At 45.7% G+C, this 27,048-nt stretch overlaps 1 protein-coding gene across 1 annotated transcript; it reads right to left on the bottom strand.

Moving 5' to 3' along the window:
- Nucleotides 1-610: 610 nt before the first annotated feature.
- LOC142363185 (SUN domain-containing protein 1-like) lies at nt 611-25,471 on the bottom strand. The gene is made up of 20 exons (XM_075436057.1): nt 24,757-25,471; nt 24,234-24,424; nt 24,045-24,071; nt 23,749-23,940; nt 21,972-22,094; nt 20,875-20,958; nt 20,444-20,554; nt 18,930-19,028; nt 18,166-18,259; nt 17,995-18,053; nt 16,631-16,776; nt 16,249-16,473; nt 15,366-15,399; nt 9,513-9,675; nt 3,858-4,029; nt 3,231-3,315; nt 2,767-2,882; nt 2,112-2,279; nt 1,180-1,272; nt 611-724 (listed from the first exon to the last, which is right to left on the bottom strand). The coding sequence occupies exons 1-20, from the start codon at nt 25,053-25,055 to the stop codon at nt 611-613; spliced, it is 2,595 nt and encodes an 864-aa protein (XP_075292172.1). The 5' UTR covers nt 25,056-25,471.
- Nucleotides 25,472-27,048: the final 1,577 nt, after the last annotated feature.

Here is a 27,048-nt window from a genome sequence, read left to right as displayed (position 1 = left end):
CCCGCATAAACAGGCAGCTGTGCAGGTCTCTGGCTGCAGGGAGTGCCCGAGCCTGTCACTGGTATGGGAGGGCAGCAGGCAGAACGCCTGCGTGCGCTGTGACCAGGTGGATGATCTGCTCGTCCTGGTGGCAGAGCTTAAAGAGGAGGCAGAAAGGTTCAGGAGCATCAGGGAGTGCGAGGGGGAAATAGACTGGTGGAGCCATGCCCTGCCACCCCCGAAACAAGCGCACAGGATGGACGTTCCGCAAGAAGCAGAAGATCCCCTGCCCTCTCGCCACCAGGCTGAAGGAGAGCACCTGAGAGACAGCGGGGAATAGAAACGGGTCCCTGCTCGGGGCGGCAGGCGAATCCCCTCCTGGCCTCCCTCTCCACACCAGGTGCCCTGACGCAATAGGTATGAGGCAATGGAACCGGAGGGGCAGGCAAATGACGAGGCGGACGAAGGCCCACGCACGGGCTTGCCCAGACCTAGGCAGTCAGCCCCACGCATCACGACTGCCTCCACGAAGAAAAAGGCAAGATTCCAGTCTTCTAGGCTTTCCGGCATATACAAAAATCGAGAACAAAATGCACAACCGTAAAACCAGTCCAAGCTGAAGTGCTGGAGATTATTCGGCAAGTTTCCCATGCACTCTGAACCGATAAAGGCAGGTATATTCCGGATGTCCCCAGTTAGAAAACACTCTCAGTTCCACTATTTGGAATGCGTTTTCACTTTTCTCCTGCAGAAGGAAAAAACAAACACACAAACCAGAGTTCGGTTTGGAGTATAAACAGGTGCAACTGAAGGCGCTTTCCTTCATTCCTGCAACTACCAACTTTGATTAACAACTGAGTGATGCCTTGGGAACCTTCTGCCACTTGGAACAGAACCTTCTTTGCCTTACAACCGGTTTGTTGGGGTTTTTTTTGTGAAGGGAGTCAGAAGCAGCATGAAGCAGACTCCTCATACGTTCGGTATCTTCACACCACTTGTGTCCACCTGGCACAAAACTTTCCTCCCCTCTAAACTATCCGAACCTTAGGTTTTGAGGCAGATCAGTAGCTACTTTCCACCTCAGTTTCTACAGTGCCCAACAGAGAATGAAGCCTTTTTCCTTCACTGCTCATTGTGCACTACCCTAGAAAATATGCGTGTGCTTCTTCTGACACTTGAAATCTTCTCATCCAGACTTACCATCACTGGAAAGGTCTGCAGTGGTTCTCCGTCTTGGTCGTAGACATACTGTCCTAGAAGCTTGCCGCCTTCTTGATATTCATTATCTAGACCCTACAACAACAGGAGAAAGACGTTTGCTTCCATCACATTTCAAGTCAAACCAAAGCCAGAAGCATGCCTACCTAACTGCCTGTCAACGCAAGTCTCTGAAACCGAGATCAGAATACTTCCCGTGGAACTTCATGCTTCTTCAGCCACAGCTCTGCATTTGACTTTCCTGAACTGCAAAGAGCTGTGCTATGTTTGTATGTTGCTGTTTTCATGGTCAAACCCCATCATTTCCATGGCACAACCAAGATCGCAGTGTACAATGTAAACTGCTCAGGACAAACAAGAATGAGAAAACAGCAACATCACAAACAAGACGGAAGCCAAGATTCAGATGCTTGCAGATGGCGGCTTCAGCATTTAATGGAGCTAGACAAATGTTCTCAGGGATCACAGCTACACTCTGATGTAGCCTGTGGTCTTCTGTTCTGCAGTCCTGCCTAAGCAGCTGTGGTGCTAGTTAAAATCAATTTAAAACACACTGAAGGCACATCACAGACAAGATGCAAAGCCAACACTGGGGAGGGAGAGGGTAAGCAGTAGGAGTGGTGGAAGGATGGAACAGTTCCAGTGCCTGAAAGAACGATACCAAATCAAAAACAGTCACCTCCCTCCAAAAATATTTACTACTGTATAAAGCAGGAAAAAAAGAAACAGCTCCCTCAAAATTAGCTGCAACACTTCTTATTCCTAATCTCAAAGCTGATTACAAAAACAGCAATTTTAAAAGCAAGCAGTTTCTCTCCTTAGCTGTCCTCCCTTCAGTCCTTATTTTCCAAGATCTGCGCCACAAATATTCTTTATGCATACAAATATCCTCTGAAGTTCACAGACAGACTTACATATACTGCAAAGCTCCTCAGAGCACTGGAGATCTCTCCTGTTGCTGAAAGTGCTTTTGGGATGTGTTCCAACGTAAAGGCAGTCGGATAGATCTTCCTTGAAAGTCGAACTACGAGATACCCCTGTGATCCTTTGAAAGCCCAGCAGTTTCCTGGATACACGTCCGGCTAGACAGGAGGAAAGGGGAGAGAACAGGATGGAACACAACAGCAACAACAAAACCTGCAGCCACAAGCATTTTGCCAGAAAGAGTTGTGGCGAATTCTGAATTATTAGGGACAGTCTTAGAGAGTAAGTGGCAGAATATAATCTATTTGGTAGCATCCTTCAGGGAGACAGCACATCCACCCAAACAGCCAGCAGCGTTTTGAAGATCCGCCTGGAGACTACTTCACAACAGGAACCCTCCCAGTGCTCACACTCTGCAGAAGTCCAGTGTACCACCCAAGCCTCCTAGCAGGGTCTTTGTTTTGCTAGAAGACGACTTGAGCAGTGCCCAGGAACTACCAGAAGAATGGCACTCTTGGGAACATGGTTCAAAGGACCCGTGCCCCACAGTGTGTTGCAGACAGAAACATCCAGCATCCAAGAAACAATCCAAACCCCTCAGCACAAAATAACATTGCTGAATTTCTTCACTCGGCCTTTAATTACCTGAATCACCGCCCTTGGAGGCTGAGAGAGGTACCACAGAGGAATTCCAAAGAGGCTGATCACTGCTGTTTTGCTTTCATAGGTTTCAGAACAGCGAGCACTCAGAATGCTGCCACCTTAAAAAAGAGGTATCAGGTTAGCCGAAATAATTACTCATTTCTTCCTGAAGACTTTTCAGCCAGAGATTTGTACAAAGCTTCGTGAACATACCAGTTCTTTTCCTCAAAACCAACTAGTAAAGATACTGTTCAAGTCTAGTCATTGGCTGGGGATACAATGCTTCTATCAAGTACAGTGTTCTTTTCAGCATGTTCAAGGTTTTTCACCTCAGAGGGCTAAAACATACACATTTTCCCTAGCGAGTTCAGTGGTGCGTACACCCCACGCAAGCAGATCTTTTGATATTTTTAGTAGATACTATAAATAACACAAATCGTGAAAGTGGAGTTTCCTCCACTATTTACCTCCAGATTCCAAGGCGAAATCCACCATACCAGTCTTGTCTTGAGAGAAAAGTTTCAGGGCATTGTTTACAATAGTCTGGACTTGCTACAGATATACACACAGAAGGGGAGAAAGGGAAGAATTTAATAATATCAACTGATAAAGTAATTGATCTATACACATCTGTATACATGTAGAATAAGCATCTTTTTGAGATGCTGCACTCCATCGCAAGTCTTTGAAAGCCTCTCTCAAGACAGAGGCCATTTTTAGTGCATGGTTTTTTGGCTTAAAATACAAATTCATACTGCATATTGACTGGTGCTTTCTTCAAAGGTTGCATTCTTTCCCCCACCTTCCCCAGACCCTGAGCTGCATTGCTTTGGTATAGCTGTTTTTTTGGGAATTCTGCAATTTTCAAGATAGCATACTTTGGAAAAAAAAAAACAACATTCGCAACAGGCAACAAGCAATGCTGTAAGCGTACGCTTCATCAAGCATTTTCTGTAGTTCTCCCCATTTCAATTCATGTTCTAAACATCTCTTCAAGTCACTGACGTTTATATTGACTGCGATGCTCCAAAAAATGCCTAGAAAAGGACTCCTGACGGTTTTAGTTGAACTTGCGAGAACTTCAACTCACTCACCGCTTCTGTGATTCCACGAACCCCTGCATTAGTCACAGCCTTTGTTACTACTGCAGATGTTAGCTTTTGGCTTGTCACAGACATATGGAGAGCGATCTTCTGGAGGATCTGCAACTCTAGATCCCGCAGAAAAGGCTGCAAATCACTTTTGCTCACAAAATTGGACGCAAGCCTGAATCAAATGGCTAGCAATCTGCATTACTAAAACAGGATATGTCGATCACCACCCAAAAGCACCAACAACTGACTATCTTACCTTTTGCTCCAGTCTCACATCTTGAGGATGTTGACCCATCATATTTCGTATTAGCGTCAATGTTTCGCTTTTGTCACTTTTCTGGGCAACCTGATCTTGAAGGTTCTGGAGTAGAAGCATCACTTTGCTATATTTTTCATCAAGGTGATGGTATCTCTCAGACAGAAAGGCCATTTGCTTTTCCAGCTCACTTTCACGACCAGAAGCAAAGATGTCGATGGAATCCTAAGGTATACAGAATATTTTTTTAATATATGTAAAGATCAAGACATTTATTCACATTAGCCTTGTGTGTCAAGTAGTTCTTGCCAAATATTGAAGGCATGGCAGTTAAGAAGTCTTCCAAGATACCAGAGTTCTTCCCTAGACTGTTCTCCCTTACCTCTGGAGGTTGCACAGAGTGCAAAGAATCAGCCTGCGGTTCACGAACACGGAGAGAGTCCTCTGTTCTCTGTATTCTATCAATTTTGATCCAGTTCAACAAAGGTAATAGTGAGAAGCAGCCATCAAACCCCCAGAACCATATACCTAGATCACAAACAAAAGGCAAAAAGGGTGTTCAAGAGAATTCCCCCTGAAGACTGCTTAGATCTACAGGTCGTCTTCCTACTTCGTGACACAAGCTACCTTAAGTTTGCAAGCTAGACGTCACACAGCGCACACTACTCCAGTCTAAACAAAAATCAGTATGAGCCAGCTGTCAAACTGTGAAGTCAAGCACTCAAGCACGTTGGGGAACATCCATCAGTACCGCTCACACCGTTGTATGGCAGGCAGCTTGCGCTTATGTCTCATGGTATATCCTCAATCTCATACTACTGCGTCCCTGGGACCTAGATCTCATTTACCAATTAAGACAGGCCATGCTCACTGAAGGCAGATGTAAAAAACTGCTTTTTATCTCCATGGAAAATATCTTGCCCTGTACCCTACGTACTACATACCACATTGTTTCCACGGAAGCCCAAGTTTCTTCCAACTTTTGTTAGATATTAGGCAATCTCGCAGTTCACAAACATGACGCTTGTTTTTGCACTGTCTTAGCAAGAAGTAGCAGCACTTTCTACACAGGGTAGGGAAGTTCTTCCTTTCTTATTCTCCCTAGTACAGAGGATTTTCAATCCTGACTGTAAGTTTCTGCAAAGCTTCATCTTCTCCCCAGAGTAGTTTCTAAAGTTTTTAGGACATGCGAAGACATGAACCTGCTTTTCAGAAACAGCCCACCACTTTCAGCAAGTGTTCGAAACTGAGTTTGTTTATTTCAAAGAAGACAGCTGGCCTGGAATACTGTCAACTAACCAGTCTAAACAGCAGTATTTTAAGCAACTCAAGGATGGTCCAGAGCAAGGGAAAGACTTCGGATGAGTTGCTCAAAGAACCTAACCCCACTTTTACGGAGATTAACAACAATCAAAGCAATCGGTACACAACCTGCTCTTTGTGACCTCACTGATATTCTTATCAAGGCAGGTGAAGAAAAAAGGACTTCAGTGCATTTACGCACCCACTCTCACTTTCTAAAGAGCTCTACGAAATTAAATTGAGGGTATTCCTTTCACGGCAAGGGGAAGGCTACTGACTTGTCAGTACTTTGAAAGCTTGAATTGCTGCCCTAGTCACAAACAAACTTGCTCTTTTTTGCTTCTGCGTCTTCTTCATAAACCGAGAGCTCAACTAAAAACGCTCTCTTGGAACGGCTGCAGTAAGCATACACCGGTCTGTAGTATAACTAAGCGATTCACGTACCTAGTAGAAACAGGAGCGGCAGAAGAAACAGGAACAGCTTGTAGGTCTTTGGAAGGCATCTAGAGAAAGAAAGAGGAAAGTTCACATGAAACAACACATTTCTCCTCTTGTATTGTTTTATAACTGGGTAAATCATTTGCTCACAAAACACTTTTCTCAAAGGATACGCACCTCTTTAGAAGAAACACCTTGAGAAAAGACATTAGAGTAGCAAGTTGATACCATCCAGTTCTGAGTAACCTGTACATGCCAGAAGCTGCCCTCCCTAGAAGACAAAAAGTGGTAGCGCGAAATGTCATTACTGCGGCACGTGTTCAAAGGAACCAAGCAGAGGGACATGCAACTGTGGCCAAGAATGCTTTGCAGAGCAGAGAAATGCGTGAGCACAGCCAACGCATACATTTTTAGATTAGCAGATATGTCTGGCTTCATCTGAGGGACTGTAGATCTAGCAACCCAGTATTTTGCAAAGCATCTTGGTGACTGAAGTGTCTCAAATCATTTTCCTTTGCTGAATAAAGGGCACTCCACAGATTCTTGATGCCTCTGTCATTCAAGCTAGCGAACGCTCATCTCACAGGGAAGATGCTATCCCTCTAGAAGATTCCTGGAAAAACTGACTCTCACTAGAACAAAAATAAAATGTTAAAACCCCTTTATTCAAATCTTCTGCACACCAATACCTCATACCTTGCTTTCCTTTCAAGGCAGCTTTTCAACCTGTCAAGTGTACCAACTGCCCCAAAGTGGAATCAATTAACAATATGACTTCTTCTTTCTAACATACAAGGTGTATGCTGTCCCTACACCTTGTTTTTCCTAATAGGTAAGCAGTGTGCCAAGCTTGTACGAAAGCCTCTAGTGCATTGCTATCAGTATCGCCATCGCTAGTCACCATGGAATAAAATGCACTCGGAAAGAAAATGAAACCATAGTTAAATTTAGGGTTGCCTTCACCATCAAGACCTTCAAGGGGGAGAAAAAAAAAAAATTGGTCCCAAAAGTAAGGAAGCGCCACAATCAACTACGATATCTGACAAGAACTCCAAGTAAAAGTCCCACTAAAAGTCCCACTGATTTTAATACTGCAAAGAAAAGCCACTTTATGATTGGTATTGAATGCATTTTGCAGTCCACTACATGAACAGAAACAGATCCATACATTCAGACGTCAATGTAGTAGGGTAACAGACAGTGAAAAGCATTCTGCCACGGGAGCAGCAAACTAAATATGAATGACAACTGCACCTTTTCTTACCTCCCATCTGACTTGAAAGCAGCTAATTACAAGCTTATGCCGTTTCTGTTGCTTGGTAACTACTTCGGTACTACCGTATTTTAAGATTCTGTTTGAAGAGCCAGGTATTTGAAAGTTTCGAACACATTCTACTGAGATTGAAACAACTCCAGGGCACAGGCACACTGACTGGAAACAAATAGTCATTGACGGTTGGACTTGATGATCTTAGAGGTCTTTTCCAACGTACGATTCTATGATTCTATGATATAGTCATTTGTTGATCTTCTCCTACACAACACCTGGAGTATTGTCTACGTAAAGTATTCTCCTCTTCAACGAAAAAAGTAGGTTCCAGAAAAGCATACTTGTACCTCCTTGCAAAAACAAACCAGCCAGCCACAGACAAAAACCCCCTCAGGAAACACTGCAGTGCCACGAATTTGAAACTGTCAGGTGAAGGTATGTTAAGTTGAAACACACTTCTGGCTATGCACAAACAAGAGAAAGCTTTTCCTTTGGCTTTGCAAAGACAAGCTACGTGTTTACCATTCTTCAAATACAGTACTCTATGCACAGATGACAACAGAGAATTACATCTATACAATCTACGGTGCTGCATCACATATACGTTTGCCTGGCACATTCACTTGACTGTGCAACGCGTCCTGATGCTGACCACACCAGTAAATCAAGTTTACTCACTGGACTGTGAATTTCCAGCAGGCAGACATCTAAAACAAAAGAGTGAGTACGTGCACACGTCTGAGGGCAGAACGGAAACATGGATGGGGAAAGAGGGAAGATGAGGACACACGTTCATACACGCCAACCCAGAAGCAACTTCCCCACTTGAAGACACTTCAAGACCTCCCTACTTTAGCTACACTAGTTTAACTACCAGGAGTTTAAAAAAAAACAAGTGTTTTTAAAAGATTTCTTCATCTCTCAATCATTACAAATCTTTAACTCTGAACAAATCAAAAAATGGTTTTGTCTTTCATCCCTTTCTCTCTGGTTTATCCTACAGAGGCAAGTTTACAGGCAGACAAGCTTCCCATCATTACCCCAGGAACTCTACTCCGCACTTCGACATTTGATTCTCTCAGAACCCCCAGGAAAACTTACAATCAAGGCAAATCAGCAACACAAGGCAATCACTAACAGATTAAACAGAGGAATCGGCAGGAAAGAAACGTACTAAAACAGAAGTTTAGCCTCAAGCAGAAGCCTCATACTTACACTCGAAGGAAACACTGCTGCGTAGCTGAGCCGAGCTCCTTGCTACAGGGCACTGCGCAGCAGAAGACCAGCTTCTAGAACCACCCAGCATTGTGACCCAAGAATCTAAACGCTCCGGTGCTTTTCTCCAGTGTTCTAGGCTAGCTTTCTTAAGGCGTCTGTCCCTTCTTGGGCCACAGGGATGTACAGAGATGTCACACGTTATTTCCAACGTTCCTGGGGCTTTTGTTTCTAAAAAAATAATAAAAAAAAAGAGCCGAGCACAATATTGTCAATGAAAGCAGCTCCTTCTCCCCAAAATCCTAAACAAAAACACAAGCGTTAAAGACCCCAGAACATTACAAAGTAATAATGTCATTTGTATTGTAGAATCACGGGATCATTTAGGTTGGAAAAGACCTTGAAGATCATCAAGTCCAACCATGAACATAACACCGCCAAGTCTACCACTAAACCATGTCCCTGAGCACCACATCTACAAGTCTTTTAAATACCTCCAGGGATGGCGACTCAGCCGCTTCCCTGGGCAGCCTGTGCCAATGCTTGACAACCCTTTCAGTGAAGATATCTATCCCAGTATCTCCTCTAAACCTCCCCTGGCACAATCTGACAGGAAAAATTGTTCTAAGCATGCCCACAAAGTTATCAGGAACCCACTATTCTCTAATCGAGTTGTCCCCCAGTCCATTGCTATGACGAAGGTAACCCTTAGCCATCTGGGAGGGCATACAAAAAGCATTTCAGGTTGCACAGTGACTGTTGTTACCAGTCTCCAACTCAAAGCACATCTGAGCAACGTCAAAGCGAGTGCAAAAGTCACCTCACCTAAAGGTCCTCTGCTACTTTTGCATCCGATTTCTCCAGACTCCAAACCCAGCACGGACACATCAGCAGCACTGTTTTGCTACAAAACAGACAGATGCTGCTAGTGATGAACATATCGGTACAGAAAAGAAAACATCAACCAGAATTTTGTAGATTTAGTCTTTTCATCAACATCTACAGCTAAGGCACAGTACCAAGTCTCAACATTCCCTTACACAAAAGTTATAGTCATTTGATGGCATCAGAAGAGAAGCTTCCAGGAAAGCAAAACAGATGTGGTTACGCTGGGTGCGTGGGAAGGCTCTGGAAGGCCGGGGGGGGAAGGGCAGGGCGGCGGGCCGGGCCCCACCTGAGGAAGAGCGTCCGGTACATCTGGTGCGCCTCGTAGCAGTCGCCCTTCTCGACGCTGGCGCGCAGCTTGCCCTCCACGCGCTGCACGCCGCCGCGGTTCCTGCCGCCGCCTTTGACGGCTTCCTGCTCCGCCGCCATCATCGCGGCCGCCATCGACGCAGCTGAGGGAAGGGGGCTCAGAGAGCGGAATGAACCCAAGCCCCAACATCTCAGGCACGAACTGGGGAGAGGGTATTGCAGACCGCTGAGACCCAGCCGGGGGGAGAGAGGAAGGGGGAAAAGGCATTTGGCAACAAAGCCCCTGCGTCTGCCCCTCGGGCAAGGGGCACTCCTTGGGTTTTACTGGCGTAGCGATTGCAGCAGGTGATCAAAAATACAGGAAAGAAACTTTGATTTCTTCTTTCAAGCATTACGCGCGCTTTCAAAAATTAAAACTCTTTTCTTTAAACATCTCACAGAATCACAGAATCACAGAATGGTAGGGGTTGGAAGGGACCTCTGTGGGTCATCTAGCCCAACCCTCCTGCCGGAGCAGGGTCACCTACAGTAGGTTGTAGAGGACCTTGTCCAGGCGGGTCTTGAATATCTCCAGAGAAGGAGACTCCACAACCTCCCTGGGCAGCCTGTTCCAGTGCTCCGTCACCCTCAGAGGGAAGAAAATCTTCCTCATATTCAGACGGAACTTCCTGTGCTTCAGTTTGTGCTCATTGCCCCTTGTCCTGTCACTGGGCACCACTGAAAAGAGCTTGGCCCCATCCTCCTGACACCCACCCTTCAGATATTTGTAAGCATTTATTAGGTCCCCTCGCAGCCTTCTCTTCTTCAGGCTGAACAAGCCCAGCTCCCTCAGCCTCTCCTCATAGCAGAGATGTTCCAGTCCCCTCACCATCCTTGTAGCCCTCCGCTGGACTCTCTCCAGTAGCTCCTCATCTTTCTTGAACTGGGGAGCCCAGAACTGGACAGAGTACTCTAGATAGAGGCCTCACTAGGGCAGTGTAGAGGGGAAGGAGAACCTTCCTCGACCTGCTGGCCACACTCCTTTTGATGCATCCCAGAATGCCATTGGCCTTCTTGGCAGCCAGGGCACACTGCTGGCTCATGGTTAACCTGTCGTCCACCAGGACACCCAGGTCCCTCTCCGCACAGCTGCTCTCCAGCAGGTCCGCCCCAAGCCTGTACTGATGCCTGGGGTTGTTCCTCCCCATGTGCAGGACCCTGCATTTGCCTTTGTTGAACCTCATCAGGTTCCTCTCTGCCCAACTTTCCAGCCTGTCCAGGTCACGCTGAATGGCAGCACAGCCTGCTGGTGTATCTACCACTCCTCCCAGTTTGGTGTCATCAGCAAACTTGCTGAGGGTACACTCTAACTCTTCATCCAGGTCATTGATGAAGAAGTTGAACAAGGCTGGGCCCAGTACTGACCCCTGGGGGACACCACTAGTTACCGGCCTCCAACTAGACTCAGCGCCGCTGATGACAACCCTCTGAGTTCTGCCATTCAGCCAGTTCTCAATCCACCTCACCGACCACTCATCCAGCCCATACTTCCTGAGCTTCCCTAGGACGATATTATGGGAGACTGTGTCGAAAGCCTTGCTGAAGTCTAGGTAGATAACATCTATGGCTCTCCCTTCATCTACCCGGCCAGTCATGTCATCGTAGAAAGCTATCAGATTGGTCAAGCATGATTTCCCCTTGGTGAATCCACGCTGACTACTCCTGATAACCTTCTTTCCTTCCACTTGCTTGTTGATGACCTCCAGGATAAGCTGCTCCATCACCTTTCCCGGGATGGAGGTGAGGCTGACCGGCCTGTAGTTCCCTGGGTCCTCCTTCTTGCCCTTGTTGAAGACTGGAGTGACACTGGCCTTTCTCCAGTCCTCCGGCACCTCTCCTGTCCTCCAGGACCTCTCAAAGAAGATGGAGAGTGGCTCAGCAATGACATCCGCCAGCTCCCTCAGCACTCGTGGGTGCATTCCATCGGGGCCCATGGATTTGTGGACGTCCAGATCGCTTAAGCGATCCCTCACACAGTCCTCCTCGACCAAGGGAAAGTCATCCTCTCTGTAGGCTTCCTCTCTTACCTCCGGGGCCTGGGATTCCTGAGGGCCTGCCTTGGCACTGAAGACTGAAGCAAAGAAGGCATTCAGTAGCTCTGCCTTCTCTGCATCCTCTCAACAGCATCTTGTCAGTTTGGAGGCAGCAGAGAAGAACAGACCGCACAGTGAAGGGCTCCGGAGCGAGTGATCGCACCGGGGAAACCTTTTCTCAGCGGCACAACAGCCGAGACAGCCGCCTGGCGAGAGAGAGCGTGCCCCCCCAAACCCCCCTCCCCCAAAGAAGAGCGGGGTCAAGAGTGACGGCGGCACCCTCCCCCCTCACAAAAGCAGCCCCGAGGGAGCACGAGCGACCCGCAGTGCGGCGACCAGGACAGGCAAACAGGGCCTGCCACGGCAGTTGGCAAGGCAGTTGGCACGGCAGCTGGCGCAGGCAGGGCCCCGACGCTCGGCCAGCTACCGGGGTAAATTCAGCCGGTGGTCATCACTTGCTCAGCTAGTAGCTAGGGTCTCCACTCGCCTGAAAGCCGTCACCAGGCGGAATACGGCGACCCAGACAGAGCTCCCGCATAAACAGGCAGCTGTGCAGGTCTCTGGCTGCAGGGAGTGCCCGAGCCTGTCACTGGTATGGGAGGGCAGCAGGCAGAACGCCTGCGTGCGCTGTGACCAGGTGGATGATCTGCTCGTCCTGGTGGCAGAGCTTAAAGAGGAGGCAGAAAGGTTCAGGAGCATCAGGGAGTGCGAGGGGGAAATAGACTGGTGGAGCCATGCCCTGCCACCCCCGAAACAAGCGCACAGGATGGACGTTCCGCAAGAAGCAGAAGATCCCCTGCCCTCTCGCCACCAGGCTGAAGGAGAGCACCTGAGAGACAGCGGGGAATGGAAACGGGTCCCTGCTCGGGGCGGCAGGCGAATCCCCTCCTGGCCTCCCTCTCCACACCAGGTGCCCTGACGCAATAGGTATGAGGCAATGGAACCGGAGGGGCAGGCAAATGACGAGGCGGACGAAGGCCCACGCACGGGCTTGCCCAGACCTAGGCAGTCAGCCCCACGCATCACGACTGCCTCCACGAAGAAAAAGGCAAGATTCCAGTCTTCTAGGCTTTCCGGCATATACAAAAATCGAGAACAAAATGCACAACCGTAAAACCAGTCCAAGCTGAAGTGCTGGAGATTATTCGGCAAGTTTCCCATGCACTCTGAACCGATAAAGGCAGGTATATTCCGGATGTCCCCAGTCAGAAAACACTCTCAGTTCCACTATTTGGAATGCGTTTTCACTTTTCTCCTGCAGAAGGAAAAAACAAACACACAAACCAGAGTTCGGTTTTGAGTATAAACAGGTGCAACTGAAGGCGCTTTCCTTCATTCCTGCAACTACCAACTTTGATTAACAACTGAGTGATGCCTTGGGAACCTTCTGCCACTTGGAACAGAACCTTCTTTGCCTTACAACCGGTTTGTTGGGGTTTTTTTTGTGAAGGGAGTCAGAAGCAGCATGAAGCAGACTCCTCATACGTTCGGTATCTTCACACCACTTGTGTCCACCTGGCACAAAACTTTCCTCCCCTCTAAACTATCCGAACCTTAGGTTTTGAGGCAGATCAGTAGCTACTTTCCACCTCAGTTTCTACGGTGCCCAACAGAGAATGAAGCCTTTTTCCTTCACTGCTCATTGTGCACTACCCTAGAAAATATGCGTGTGCTTCTTCTGACACTTGAAATCTTCTCATCCAGACTTACCATCACTGGAAAGGTCTGCAGTGGTTCTCCGTCTTGGTCGTAGACATACTGTCCTAGAAGCTTGCCGCCTTCTTGATATTCATTATCTAGACCCTACAACAACAGGAGAAAGACGTTTGCTTCCATCACATTTCAAGTCAAACCAAAGCCAGAAGCATGCCTACCTAACTGCCTGTCAACGCAAGTCTCTGAAACCGAGGTCAGAATACTTCCCGTGGAACTTCATGCTTCTTCAGCCACAGCTCTGCATTTGACTTTCCTGAACTGCAAAGAGCTGTGCTATGTTTGTATGTTGCTGTTTTCATGGTCAAACCCCATCATTTCCATGGCACAACCAAGATCGCAGTGGACAATGTAAACTGCTCAGGACAAACAAGAATGAGAAAACAGCAACATCACAAACAAGACGGAAGCCAAGATTCAGATGCTTGCAGACGGCGGCTTCAGCATTTAATGGAGCTAGACAAATGTTCTCAGGGATCACAGCTACACTCTGATGTAGCCTGTGGTCTTCTGTTCTGCAGTCCTGCCTAAGCAGCTGTGGTGCTAGTTAAAATCAATTTAAAACACACTGAAGGCACATCACAGACAAGATGCAAAGCCAACACTGGGGAGGGAGAGGGTAAGCAGTAGGAGTGGTGGAAGGATGGAACAGTTCCAGTGCCTGAAAGAACGATACCAAATCAAAAACAGTCACCTCCCTCCAAAAATATTTACTACTGTATAAAGCAGGAAAAAAAGAAACAGCTCCCTCAAAATTAGCTGCAACACTTCTTATTCCTAATCTCAAAGCTGATTACAAAAACAGCAATTTTAAAAGCAAGCAGTTTCTCTCCTTAGCTGTCCTCCCTTCAGTCCTTATTTTCCAAGATCTGCGCCACAAATATTCTTTATGCATACAAATATCCTCTGAAGTTCACAGACAGACTTACATATACTGCAAAGCTCCTCAGAGCACTGGAGATCTCTCCTGTTGCTGAAAGTGCTTTTGGGATGTGTTCCAACGTAAAGGCAGTCGGATAGATCTTCCTTGAAAGTCGAACTACGAGATACCCCTGTGATCCTTTGAAAGCCCAGCAGTTTCCTGGATACACGTCCGGCTAGACAGGAGGAAAGGGGAGAGAACAGGATGGAACACAACAGCAACAACAAAACCTGCAGCCACAAGCATTTTGCCAGAAAGAGTTGTGGCGAATTCTGAATTATTAGGGACAGTCTTAGAGAGTAAGTGGCAGAATATAATCTATTTGGTAGCATCCTTCAGGGAGACAGCACATCCACCCAAACAGCCAGCAGCGTTTTGAAGATCCGCCTGGAGACTACTTCACAACAGGAACCTTCCCAGTGCTCACACTCTGCAGAAGTCCAGTGTACCACCCAAGCCTCCTAGCAGGGTCTTTGTTTTGCTAGAAGACGACTTGAGCAGTGCCCAGGAACTACCAGAAGAATGGCACTCTTGGGAACATCGTTCAAAGGACCCGTGCCCCACAGTGTGTTGCAGACAGAAACATCCAGCATCCAAGAAACAATCCAAACCCCTCAGCACAAAATAACATTGCTGAATTTCTTCACTCGGCCTTTAATTACCTGAATCACCGCCCTTGGAGGCTGAGAGAGGTACCACAGAGGAATTCCAAAGAGGCTGATCACTGCTGTTTTGCTTTCATAGGTTTCAGAACAGCGAGCACTCAGAATGCTGCCACCTTAAAAAAGAGGTATCAGGTTAGCCGAAATAATTACTCATTTCTTCCTGAAGACTTTTCAGCCAGAGATTTGTACAAAGCTTCGTGAACATACCAGTTCTTTTCCTCAAAACCAACTAGTAAAGATACTGTTCAAGTCTAGTCATTGGCTGGGGATACAATGCTTCTATCAAGTACAGTGTTCTTTTCAGCATGTTCAAGGTTTTTCACCTCAGAGGGCTAAAACATACACATTTTCCCTAGCGAGTTCAGTGGTGCGTACACCCCACGCAAGCAGATCTTTTGATATTTTTAGTAGATACTATAAATAACACAAATCGTGAAAGTGGAGTTTCCTCCACTATTTACCTCCAGATTCCAAGGCGAAATCCACCATACCAGTCTTGTCTTGAGAGAAAAGTTTCAGGGCATTGTTTACAATAGTCTGGACTTGCTACAGATATACACACAGAAGGGGAGAAAGGGAAGAATTTAATAATATCAACTGATAAAGTAATTGATCTATACACATCTGTATACATGTAGAATAAGCATCTTTTTGAGATGCTGCGCTCCATCGCAAGTCTTTGAAAGCCTCTCTCAAGACAGAGGCCATTTTTAGTGCATGGTTTTTTGGCTTAAAATACAAATTCATACTGCATATTGACTGGTGCTTTCTTCAAAAGTTGCATTCTTTCCCCCACCTTCCCCAGACCCTGAGCTGCATTGCTTTGGTATAGCTGTTTTTTTGGGAATTCTGCAATTTTCAAGATAGCATACTTTGGAAAAAAAAAAACAACATTCGCAACAGGCAACAAGCAATGCTGTAAGCGTACGCTTCATCAAGCATTTTCTGTAGTTCTCCCCATTTCAATTCATGTTCTAAACATCTCTTCAAGTCACTGACGTTTATATTGACTGCGATGCTCCAAAAAATGCCTAGAAAAGGACTCCTGACGGTTTTAGTTGAACTTGCGAGAACTTCAACTCACTCACCGCTTCTGTGATTCCACGAACCCCTGCATTAGTCACAGCCTTTGTTACTACTGCAGATGTTAGCTTTTGGCTTGTCACAGACATATGGAGAGCGATCTTCTGGAGGATCTGCAACTCTAGATCCCGCAGAAAAGGCTGCAAATCACTTTTGCTCACAAAATTGGACGCAAGCCTGAATCAAATGGCTAGCAATCTGCATTACTAAAACAGGATACGTCGATCACCACCCAAAAGCACCAACAACTGACTATCTTACCTTTTGCTCCAGTCTCACATCTTGAGGATGTTGACCCATCATATTTCGTATTAGCGTCAATGTTTCGCTTTTGTCACTTTTCTGGGCAACCTGATCTTGAAGGTTCTGGAGTAGAAGCATCACTTTGCTATATTTTTCATCAAGGTGATGGTATCTCTCAGACAGAAAGGCCATTTGCTTTTCCAGCTCACTTTCACGACCAGAAGCAAAGATGTCGATGGAATCCTAAGGTATACAGAATATTTTTTTAATATATGTAAAGATCAAGACATTTATTCACATTAGCCTTGTGTGTCAAGTAGTTCTTGCCAAATATTGAAGGCATGGCAGTTAAGAAGTCTTCCAAGATACCAGAGTTCTTCCCTAGACTGTTCTCCCTTACCTCTGGAGGTTGCACAGAGTGCAAAGAATCAGCCTGCGGTTCACGAACACGGAGAGAGTCCTCTGTTCTCTGTATTCTATCAATTTTGATCCAGTTCAACAAAGGTAATAGTGAGAAGCAGCCATCAAACCCCCAGAACCATATACCTAGATCACAAACAAAAGGCAAAAAGGGTGTTCAAGAGAATTCCCCCTGAAGACTGCTTAGATCTACAGGTCGTCTTCCTACTTCGTGACACAAGCTACCTTAAGTTTGCAAGCTAGACGTCACACAGCGCACACTACTCCAGTCTAAACAAAAATCAGTATGAGCCAGCTGTCAAACTGTGAAGTCAAGCACTCAAGCACGTTGGGGAACATCCATCAGTACCGCTCACACCGTTGTATGGCAGGCAGCTTGCGCTTATGTCTCATGGTATATCCTCAATCTCATACTACTGCGTCCCTGGGACCTAGATCTCATTTACCAATTAAGACAGGCCATGCTCACTGAAGGCAGATGTAAAAAACTGCTTTTTATCTCCATGGAAAATATCTTGCCCTGTACCCTACGTACTACATACCACATTGTTTCCACGGAAGCCCAAGTTTCTTCCAACTTTTGTTAGATATTAGGCAATCTCGCAGTTCACAAACATGACGCTTGTTTTTGCACTGTCTTAGCAAGAAGTAGCAGCACTTTCTACACAGGGTAGGGAAGTTCTTCCTTTCTTATTCTCCCTAGTACAGAGGATTTTCAATCCTGACTGTAAGTTTCCGCAAAGCTTCATCTTCTCCCCAGAGTAGTTTCTAAAGTTTTTAGGACATGCGAAGACATGAACCTGCTTTTCAGAAACAGCCCACCACTTTCAGCAAGTGTTTGAAACTGAGTTTGTTTATTTCAAAGAAGACAGCTGGCCTGGAATACTGTCAACTAACCAGTCTAAACAGCAGTATTTTAAGCAACTCAAGGATGGTCCAGAGCAAGGGAAAGACTTTGGATGAGTTGCTCAAAGAACCTAAGCCCACTTTTACGGAGATTAACAACAATCAAAGCAATCGGTACACAACCTGCTCTTTGTGACCTCACTGCTATTCTTATCAAGGGAGGTGAAGAAAAAAGGACTTCAGTGCATTTACGCACCCACTCTCACTTTCTAAAGAGCTCTACGAAATTAAATTGAGGGTATTCCTTTCACGGCAAGGGGAAGGCTACTGACTTGTCAGTACTTTGAAAGCTTGAATTGCTGCCCTAGTCACAAACAAACTTGCTCTTTTTTGCTTCTGCGTCTTCTTCATAAACCGAGAGCTCAACTAAAAACGCTCTCTTGGAACGGCTGCAGTAAGCATACACCGGTCTGTAGTATAACTAAGCGATTCACGTACCTAGTGGAAACAGGAGCGGCAGAAGAAACAGGAACAGCTTGTAGGTCTTTGGAAGGCATCTAGAGAAAGAAAGAGGAAAGTTCACATGAAACAACACATTTCTCCTCTTGTATTGTTTTATAACTGGGTAAATCATTTGCTCACAAAACACTTTTCTCAAAGGATACGCACCTCTTTAGAAGAAACACCTTGAGAAAAGACATCAGAGTAGCAAGTTGATACCATCCAGTTCTGAGTAACCTGTACATGCCAGAAGCTGCCCTCCCTAGAAGACAAAAAGTGGTAGCGCGAAATGTCATTACTGCGGCACGTGTTCAAAGGAACCAAGCAGAGGGACATGCAACTGTGGCCAAGAATGCTTTGCAGAGCAGAGAAATGCGTGAGCACAGGCAATGCATGCAGCTTATTAACATCTAGATAGCACAAGCACGACAGCATTGTAACACCAGCTACTCAACAAAACCTACAGCCACGCAAAAATATGAAATGCTCATTTGTTAGAACAACGCTATCTTGCCAGAAGTCAATGTTTGAATCGAAGTTACCACACAATGAAGACAGTTCAAGATGTTTCAAGAAATGCACAGATTAGCAGCATCAGTTTTTGCTAAGAGGAATACCAAGATGGGCAGTGACTACCAAACCAAAACACGCCCCGTTATTCTTGGCACCCCATATTCTGTGCTATTCACACACTTGTTCCCGCATGAAGCGGTCCGCTTAGTCTCCCATTATGCCTGCGAACAGAAATATACCCTCTCATTACGCATATTTTGGTCAATAAAGAAAAGCAGCACATGCATTTCAAGACACCAAAGCTACAGCATAAGCATAGTTGAATTAGTGTACGCCATGTCCTGCAGAGTCCTAGTTTGTCAAAAGGAACGGGCAATGCGCGCGCACACACACACACACACAGAGACTGAGACAGTCACCTGGAGAAAGAACGGCCAGCCAAAGTAGAGACACCACCTTCTGAGACACAAGCCATCCTGTTGCTCCCACTGTTTGCAACACGTCAAGCATAAAGTAACCTAGATTACAACAAATTCACTTCTTGTGGTAACATACATATACGTGCTTAATGTTCTTTCCCAGCACATGCAGTAAAACAGATGCGATCCCCTGCACATCACACGTTCCGCAATATTTTAAACCATACCTTCCAGTAATCTACAGACTTGGTTCTTCACTGTTTAGAAGCAAAGCAAGCCACTAATAAATATGAAGCCAAGTAAAAGCAAGCCAATTTAGAAACACAATTTTCATCTACAGAGATCAACAGAATGATCAACAGCATCTGTGTAGCGTATCACTTTTCCAAAAATCAAAGTTTACCTTTTGCAGCTTGTTTATCTAACAATGTCATGCTAAGTGTAGAAGAAGAGTAAAAAAGTAGTACCACAAAAACAAGTTTTAAGCACATCATTACTTTAAAAGCATCTGATTTGTTCTGAGTTCTACATCAAGTTCATTGTCTGGGTTCATGTGCAGAAGAAGGAACAATTAAAAGTTTTAAATCCTAGTGAAAGAATTAATGATGCCTGAGAAATACTCACAAATAATAGAAAATATTCCCTACTAAAAGTTACAAGCAGTAAACGTTCAATAAACTGAATGTTCCCAAGGATCTTCAGCAGGTCAATTTTGAGGCTCTTAGAAAGAACAAAACCAACAACAACAACAAACCCCAACAGACTAGAACAAAGTGCTGTGACTTGAAGCCCACTGAAGCCAACAATTACTATTTCCAAGACTAGGACTGCTCATTCTACAGAACATACTACGTAGTACAAATTGAGAAAATAATCCTACATTTTTAGATTAGCAGATATGTCTGGCTTCATCTGCGGGACTATAGATCTACCAACCCAATATTTTGCAAAACATTTAGGTGACTGAAGTGTCTCAAATCATTTTCCTTTGCTGAATAAGGGGCACTCCACAGATTCTTGATGCCTCTGTCATTCAAGCTAGCAAACGCTCATCTCACAGGGAAGATGCTATCCCACTAGAAGACTCCTGGAAAAACTGACTATCACTAGAACAAAAATAAAATGTTAAAACCCCTTTATTCAAATCATCTGCACACCAATACCTCATACCTTGCTTTCTTTTCAAGGCAGCTTTTCAACCTGTCAAGTGTACCAACTGCCCCAAAGTGGAATCAATTAACAATATGACTTCTTCTTTCTAACATACAAGGTGTACGCTGTCCCTACACCTTGTTTTTCCTAATAGCTAAGCAGCGCGCCAAGCTCGTACAAAAGCCAGTATCACAGCAAGAATCAAACAGAAGAGCTGTTCATTAATTTTCTAGACACTTTACACTTTTCATCTACTTTGATAGATGAAGATAAGAAAACAAACGCAAAACAATATGTAGGATTAACATTGTGAGATTGCGATTCAAAACAAAAACAAGAGAAAAAAAAAGGTCCAAGTCAACCTGCATAAGAAAAGGTGTGCCAAATGGTCCTTGCTACCCTTTTAGCCCGTAAAGATTGCATGTGGTCTGTGGCGTACAGTTCAAGAGGTTTCTTCCCCTTACAGTCATCACCGGTTGGTGGTGGTAACAGTCGATTAATGGGACAAAGCCAGGATCAAATCAAGATTGTTACAAGAAAACTTGAACAAGTCTATGTCATCACACCAGTTATCAAACCAAAAACCACTAAGCAAACTACAGCAGAGTCAATCTTGCTTGGGGAAATCTTACAGTACACCAGGCAATCGGCATTCTTGCCCCTACGTTCAAGTTGCCAAACAATCGTTGACTTTGCAGCTTCCCTAGAGTCAGGGGCCATCTGATATTACTGTTACAGCAACAACCTGGTGTACAGCCCAAGGCTGAAAGACAACATCAGTCATTCTACTTACATATCGATTCCTCATTTACACCAAGATGGCCATCTTCTCTGTAAAACTCCTTCACATTCATGCTTCCACAGTAGTCTGAGTGAGCTGCAACGCATTCAAACAGCATACATGGAATGTAACTCAAGTTCAAAGCCTTTCACATATGCGCATTTGAGCTATCATGGATACAGATTTCAGCTAAACTGGCTTGGTTCACTACTAAAGCCAGGTTAGTCACAGAAAAACTGAAAAACAACCAAAGCAGCAGCCTACTCTGTGCAAACTTCTTTTTTTTCCTTCTGTAAATAACAGGGGGCCTTTTCATTCAAAAACCTTTCTTGCTTCTTTTCAGATAGCAAAGTTAGTACAAAAGTCCCCAAGTAACAACTCCTCAAATCTTCAGCTCCTATTCCCATCATCCTGTCAAACAGGCCAAGCAATACCTCTTTGTACAGGTTTTACCGGAGATCTTAGAAGACTGAGAAGAGAGCGTTAGCAAGTTACAAGGCACTGAGGCAGAGAGAACAGGAGAGCGCAAAGTTTTATTCACACACAGAAATCGGTTACCTTCTGCCTATGGCAATTTCACTTCACTCACAGAGCAGGCGTTACAGAAGAGAAAGCACTAAAGAAGAATGGAACATTTTCGGGGAAAACAAGATGTGCTTTAGAGTAGTGCGGAGTGATGATGGCAGTTTTAGTTTTGCAAGACAGATCTCATCAAGCTTTAATGGCACAGTGGGCTTAAGGGTACGAAGACAGTCCAAACCTACAGACATTGAAGAGTTAGGATTTGACACTCTCACAGCAAACAGTTTAAAAAAAAAAAATCAACTTCAGTTTCTCAATTTAAACATTACCTTCTACCACTTCCTAGTCAAAATCAACATGTGAATCTTAACTGTAACACGTATCTCACATATGTGAATCCTGATACTTCCAAAACAGGGGGAAAGTAGGAAAAGGGTAGCACAACTGAAAAGAGAGAAAGACAGGAGCCAGCCAAAAGACTATAGAAAAAGAACACCGTAGTGCCAAAGATGAAGTCCGTAAGAAAAAAACCCAGCAGACACACTCCAGCTTTTTGTGGAGACCAAGGAAGACAACTGAAAAGGTACCTTTTAATTCACAACCCAGCTTCAGCAAAACCATTTGAAACAGTTGCACTAACAGTGATGCAAAAGATGCTGCAGTGTGTTTGACCAATCGCAGAATCTTACTCATGTAGAAACAGGTTCCTCCTGTTGGAAAAAACAGTGTGAATACAAATTGTTCACCTACCTAAAGATGTACTTCTGTCCTCTGGTGACCGCTAACTTGTCGAAGAGTGAGGAAAAAGCATGGAAAACCTTTGTTTAGCCAGGAGTGTGAAACTTAAGCAAGCGTGGTTTGAAAAGGCTGGATGCACTGGGTATTAGAGCAGAGCTTTTGGAAGAACTACACATCCTAGGGAAAACACCTTCAAGACAGAATCTATGACTTCAGCAAGAATACCTTTTCTTCATCAGAATTAAGAACTCTACACAGCAATGAATTCCTTGCTTACACTACTCAGGATTTCCCAAGGATGATGTGAGCTGTTGATACTGATTTTGTGGGTTACAGCTCCAAAGCGACAAACTGCATTCTTCTTGTGGATTGGAAAGGGTGAGGACTTCTCACCTCCTCCTCTGCCTCTGCATTGCAGGAAGTTCCTGCAGCGGTCTGTCTCAAGTGCTAGAGACACACACTTCTGCAGAGCCACGGGAACAAAGCGGCAGTCCTCCATACTGCTGCTCTCCTAGAATCAGCCACATTCCCAAAACCTGCCATGACTGTGTGCCTCTTCCCCCGCCCTCCCGAAGTTGAACCCAAACTACTCAGTTCAAGTTCAAATGCATGTGCAAAGATGAGTTCCTTGTAGAATTCTCCTGCGTGAATACAAACTCAGGAGCACAGAAAGTAGGTTTCATACAGTGTCCCTTGTAATTCATGACGCTAAGCCAACAGAATTCCTACCTGTGATACCGATTTACCAAAAAGATATACTTGCCCCAAAGCACTTGAAGTCACACCTCACAGTCCGAACTAACGGATTTCTTGCTACTGAGAACATACTTCATTCAAGAATAGCACACTGACAGAATTCCAAAATCGGTTCCTAATTCAAGGCCACTCACGAAACAACTTCCTGAGAACTGAGGACTACCAACCATCAAGAAATTACAGATGGTATACAAGAGGCAGGCAGATGCAGTCAGGACACTGAGGACAAGCATCCCTATAATGGAGATTGCCTTGAAAAGGCAGAACCTTGTTTACAGCAGATTCATTTGGTTTTGAGCTTTAGGAATATGGTCACCAGGGAGTCTATCTGGAATCAGTTTTCCCCTTTGGAGTTCCATTTTTCAAGGACTTGAGGTTTAGCTTCTAAAAACATTCTAATAAGCTGCACGGTTAAATGAGGAGAAAAAACCCAAAGCAAAGTAGGACAGCATCTCTCCAATTTCTTGCATAACAGAAGCACTGCAAAGTAACTGTTCTGCTCAATTTTGAAAGTTCACGTAAGAATAAAAAAAAGCATCAAAAATCTGGACCATACAGAAGCAGTTTCATCTGAAAACCCTTACCAAAACCTTAGAAATAGACACGTATTCGAAAACCGTGTAAGTCCTACAGTAGCACTGAAAAAGAAAAGCTGATCATTAGATATCAGAAGCCAACAAGTACGCAAAGTTTCAAATGAAACAGAGGAAGGTATTCCTTGTAAGCTGATATCTAGAATTTGGATATTGATAAATTTAGCAGGGCAGGAAGAGTACTTAAAGAACACTACATGAAAAAAGCATCAACTGAACTGTACACCATTCTGCCATCCACATGAAAAAAAAAAAAAAAAAAGAGAAAGTAACTTACTGGATGCATGTTTCTGGCTCCTATCCCTGGAGTAAATTCTGGAAGATGGCACACGAGAAGGCGAGTATGCTGTCAGAACCTCCTTCCGTTCAGAAAGCATGCTGCAATCCCTGCAAGTGTAGCCATTGACCACTGTGCTGTTTTCTGCTGTTTCTGTATCACCATTTCCCTGCATTAGTGTAGTATCACTACCTAGCCAACCAAGAGTAAAACATATAGAGCACTGCTATCAGTATCGCCGTCGCTAGTTACCGTTGAATAGAATGCACTCGGAAAGAAAATGAAACCATAGTTACCTTTAGGGTTGCCTTCATCATCAAGATCTTCAAAGGGAAAAAAAAAAAAAATTTGGTCTTAAAAGTAAGGAAGTGCCACAATCAACTATGATATCTGACAAGAACTCCAAGTAAAAGTCCCACGTTCATACATGCCAACCCAGAAGCAGCTTTCACAGTCTGATACAAGCAATGGCAATGATTACCTACCCCAGAAATTAGTAACTTCTCTCTGCTCTCGAATCCGGGATTCACCCAATGCACTGGATACAATTGATGCATCACTGGCATGGCTATTGAAACTGCTTTGGCAGATAATGGAAGAGTGGGACAGATTCTTCCTTGGTGTGTGTCTTGCACTGCCAGATTTCTTATTCACACTTGGGCGGTGCTTCAGCACCCTACGAAACAGAGCAAAGACACATACGATACAGCACGAAAGATGCAAATTTCTCTTTGTCTCTCACTTTAAATGAAAAAGAAAGGCAGGGTATGTTAACACTGACATGACTAAACGGCTCAAATCAGGTTTAAAAGACAGTCCTCCAACATCTACGCTTTTGCAAAGACTTCACTGCAAACCACACACTGAGCATAATTCTCAGAGTATGGCAGTCAATGCCGAGAACAAAGAATGAAGCAGCCGGGAAACTAGGTTTGTACTGTCATGTTCAAACAGCAAGTCTCAAGACTCTAACCGAGAAATTAACTTGTGACGACAAAAAGTGCTTACTTGGAAGACTGCTCTCTGAAGGACAGGTTTCCAGCGTAAGAGCTGTCAGGATGGGTATCCTTTGGTGCATCACTGGATTTCTTCAATGCCGCAGCAGATAACCGTAAGCTACGCCGCAACATTCTTGGCGAATCAAATACTGGATCTATTTTATTTTCAGTCTCAAAATCCAAAGCAGACGAAGAATAACTCGAACTGCAGCATGAAGGCTTCTGAAACATGAAGAGCAAAGTTACCTGAGGTGAAGAGAAAATTCCCCTCGTAACAAACACGCCCTTCAAGCTAGTCTGAGTTTCCATTCAAAGCAGTTTATCCGGGGTTATGGAGCAACTCCTACAAGACACGCCACATAATACAAACAGCTTAGAAGTACGTCGATAGTCAAGGTTCTCTTCAGCAATTCACATTGCAAGTTGAACAACTGAAAGCAAATGCTAGTTAGAAAGAAACAACCACCATGGAAACCCATGTTTGAAGTCAAACCAGAGCAAGCATTCGTTGTACAGCTTTAGACACACAGTTCTTTGGGGACCAAGTGGAGAGAGGAAGCCATTCAGGACAGTTTCTTTGCCACGCTGAGCCACAAATTCAAAATCAGGATGCACTCGGAGTTTCAAGGTAAAGACTCATTTAGAGCCAAAGCTGATATTTTAAACATTTGGGTTGCCCGTTCCTTGCTTGGAGAACCAAAGATCCATATGCCACACTACTCCAAGTTTCCACTTCCCAGCAAGTAAGAACTTCCCCACTTGAAGACACTTCAAGACCTCCCTACTTTAGCTACACTACTTTAACTACCAGGAGTTTAAAAAAAAACAAGTGTTTTTAAAAGATTTCTTCATCTCTTAATCATTACAAATCTTTAACTCTGAACAAATCAAAAAATGGTTTTGTCTTTCATCCGTTTTTCTCTGGTTTATCCTAGATACATATTATGCAATCTCGCAGTTCACAAACATGACGCTTGTTTTTGCACTGTCTTAGCAAGAAGTAGCAGCACTTTCTACACAGGGTAGGGAAGTTCTTCCTTTCTTATTCTCCCTAGTACAGAGGATTTTGAATCCTGACTGTAAGTTTCTGCAAAGCTTCATCTTCTCCCCAAAGTAGTTTCTGAAGTTTTTAGGACATGCAAAGACATGAACCTGCTTTTCAGAAACAGCCCACCTCTTTCAGCAAGTGTTTGAAACTGAGTTTGTTTATTTCAAAGTAGACAGCTGGCCTGGAATACTGTCAACTAACCAGTCTAAACAGCAGTATTTTAAGTGCGGCAGGGCCCAGGTCCGAGTCCCCGGGGGACACTGTACGCTGGCGGGGGGGCAGGCCCGGGCCATCCCCTCCTGGGGCTGCCAAGGGACACTTGGGGACTGGGGGGCGAAACTCAGCGCTGCCCGTCACCCAGGCCATCTCACACGGCCGGGCCGGGCCCAGCCGGGCCGGAGCGACCCGCGGGCCCCGCGCTGCTCTCAGGCCAGGCCCGCGCCCAGCTTGGGCTGGCGCCGCTAGCCCTACCCTCCGCGGCACGTACCCGCCCCGCCGCCCCGCAGCCCAATGAGGGCACAGGAGGTCGAGATCGGCAGAAGCGCCGGCCAATTACGAGCGGGCGCTGGCGCGGCGGGCGGCAGGGGACCCGGGTGCATGGGAAGGCTCTGGAACGCCGGGCGGGGAGGGGCAGGGCGGCGCGCCGGGCCCCACCTGAAGAAGAGCGTCCGGTACATCTGGGCTCCGGAGCGAGGGATTGCACCGGGGAAACCTTTTCTCAGCGGCACAACAGCCGAGACAGCCGCCTGGCGAGAGAGAGCGTGCCCCCACCAAACCCCCCCCCCAAAGAAGAGCGGGGTCAAGAGTGACGGCGGCACCCTCCCCCCTCACAAAAGCAGCCCCGAGGGAGCACGAGCGACCCGCAGTGCGGCGACCAGGACAGGCAAACAGGGCCTGCCACGGCAGTTGGCACGGCAGCTGGCGCAGGCAGGGCCCCGAGGCTCGGCCAGCTACCGGGGTAAATTCAGCCGGTGGTCATCACTTGCTCAGCTAGTAGCTAGGGTCTCCACTCGCCTGAAAGCCGTCACCAGGCGGAATACGGCGACCCAGACAGAGCTCCCGCATAAACAGGCAGCTGTGCAGGTCTCTGGCTGCAGGGAGTGCCCGAGCCTGTCACTGGTATGGGAGGGCAGCAGGCAGAATGCCTGCGTGCGCTGTGACCAGGTGGATGATCTGCTCGTCCTGGTGGCAGAGCTCAAAGAGGAGGCAGAAAGGTTCAGGAGCATCAGGGAGTGCGAGGGGGAAATAGACTGG

Source organism: Opisthocomus hoazin, chromosome 15 (genome assembly GCF_030867145.1).
Source record: "Opisthocomus hoazin isolate bOpiHoa1 chromosome 15, bOpiHoa1.hap1, whole genome shotgun sequence".
Lineage (NCBI taxonomy): Eukaryota > Metazoa > Chordata > Aves > Opisthocomiformes > Opisthocomidae > Opisthocomus > Opisthocomus hoazin.
Note: the sequence above shows the minus strand (reverse complement) of the source record. Positions and strands in the feature narration are given on the sequence as shown.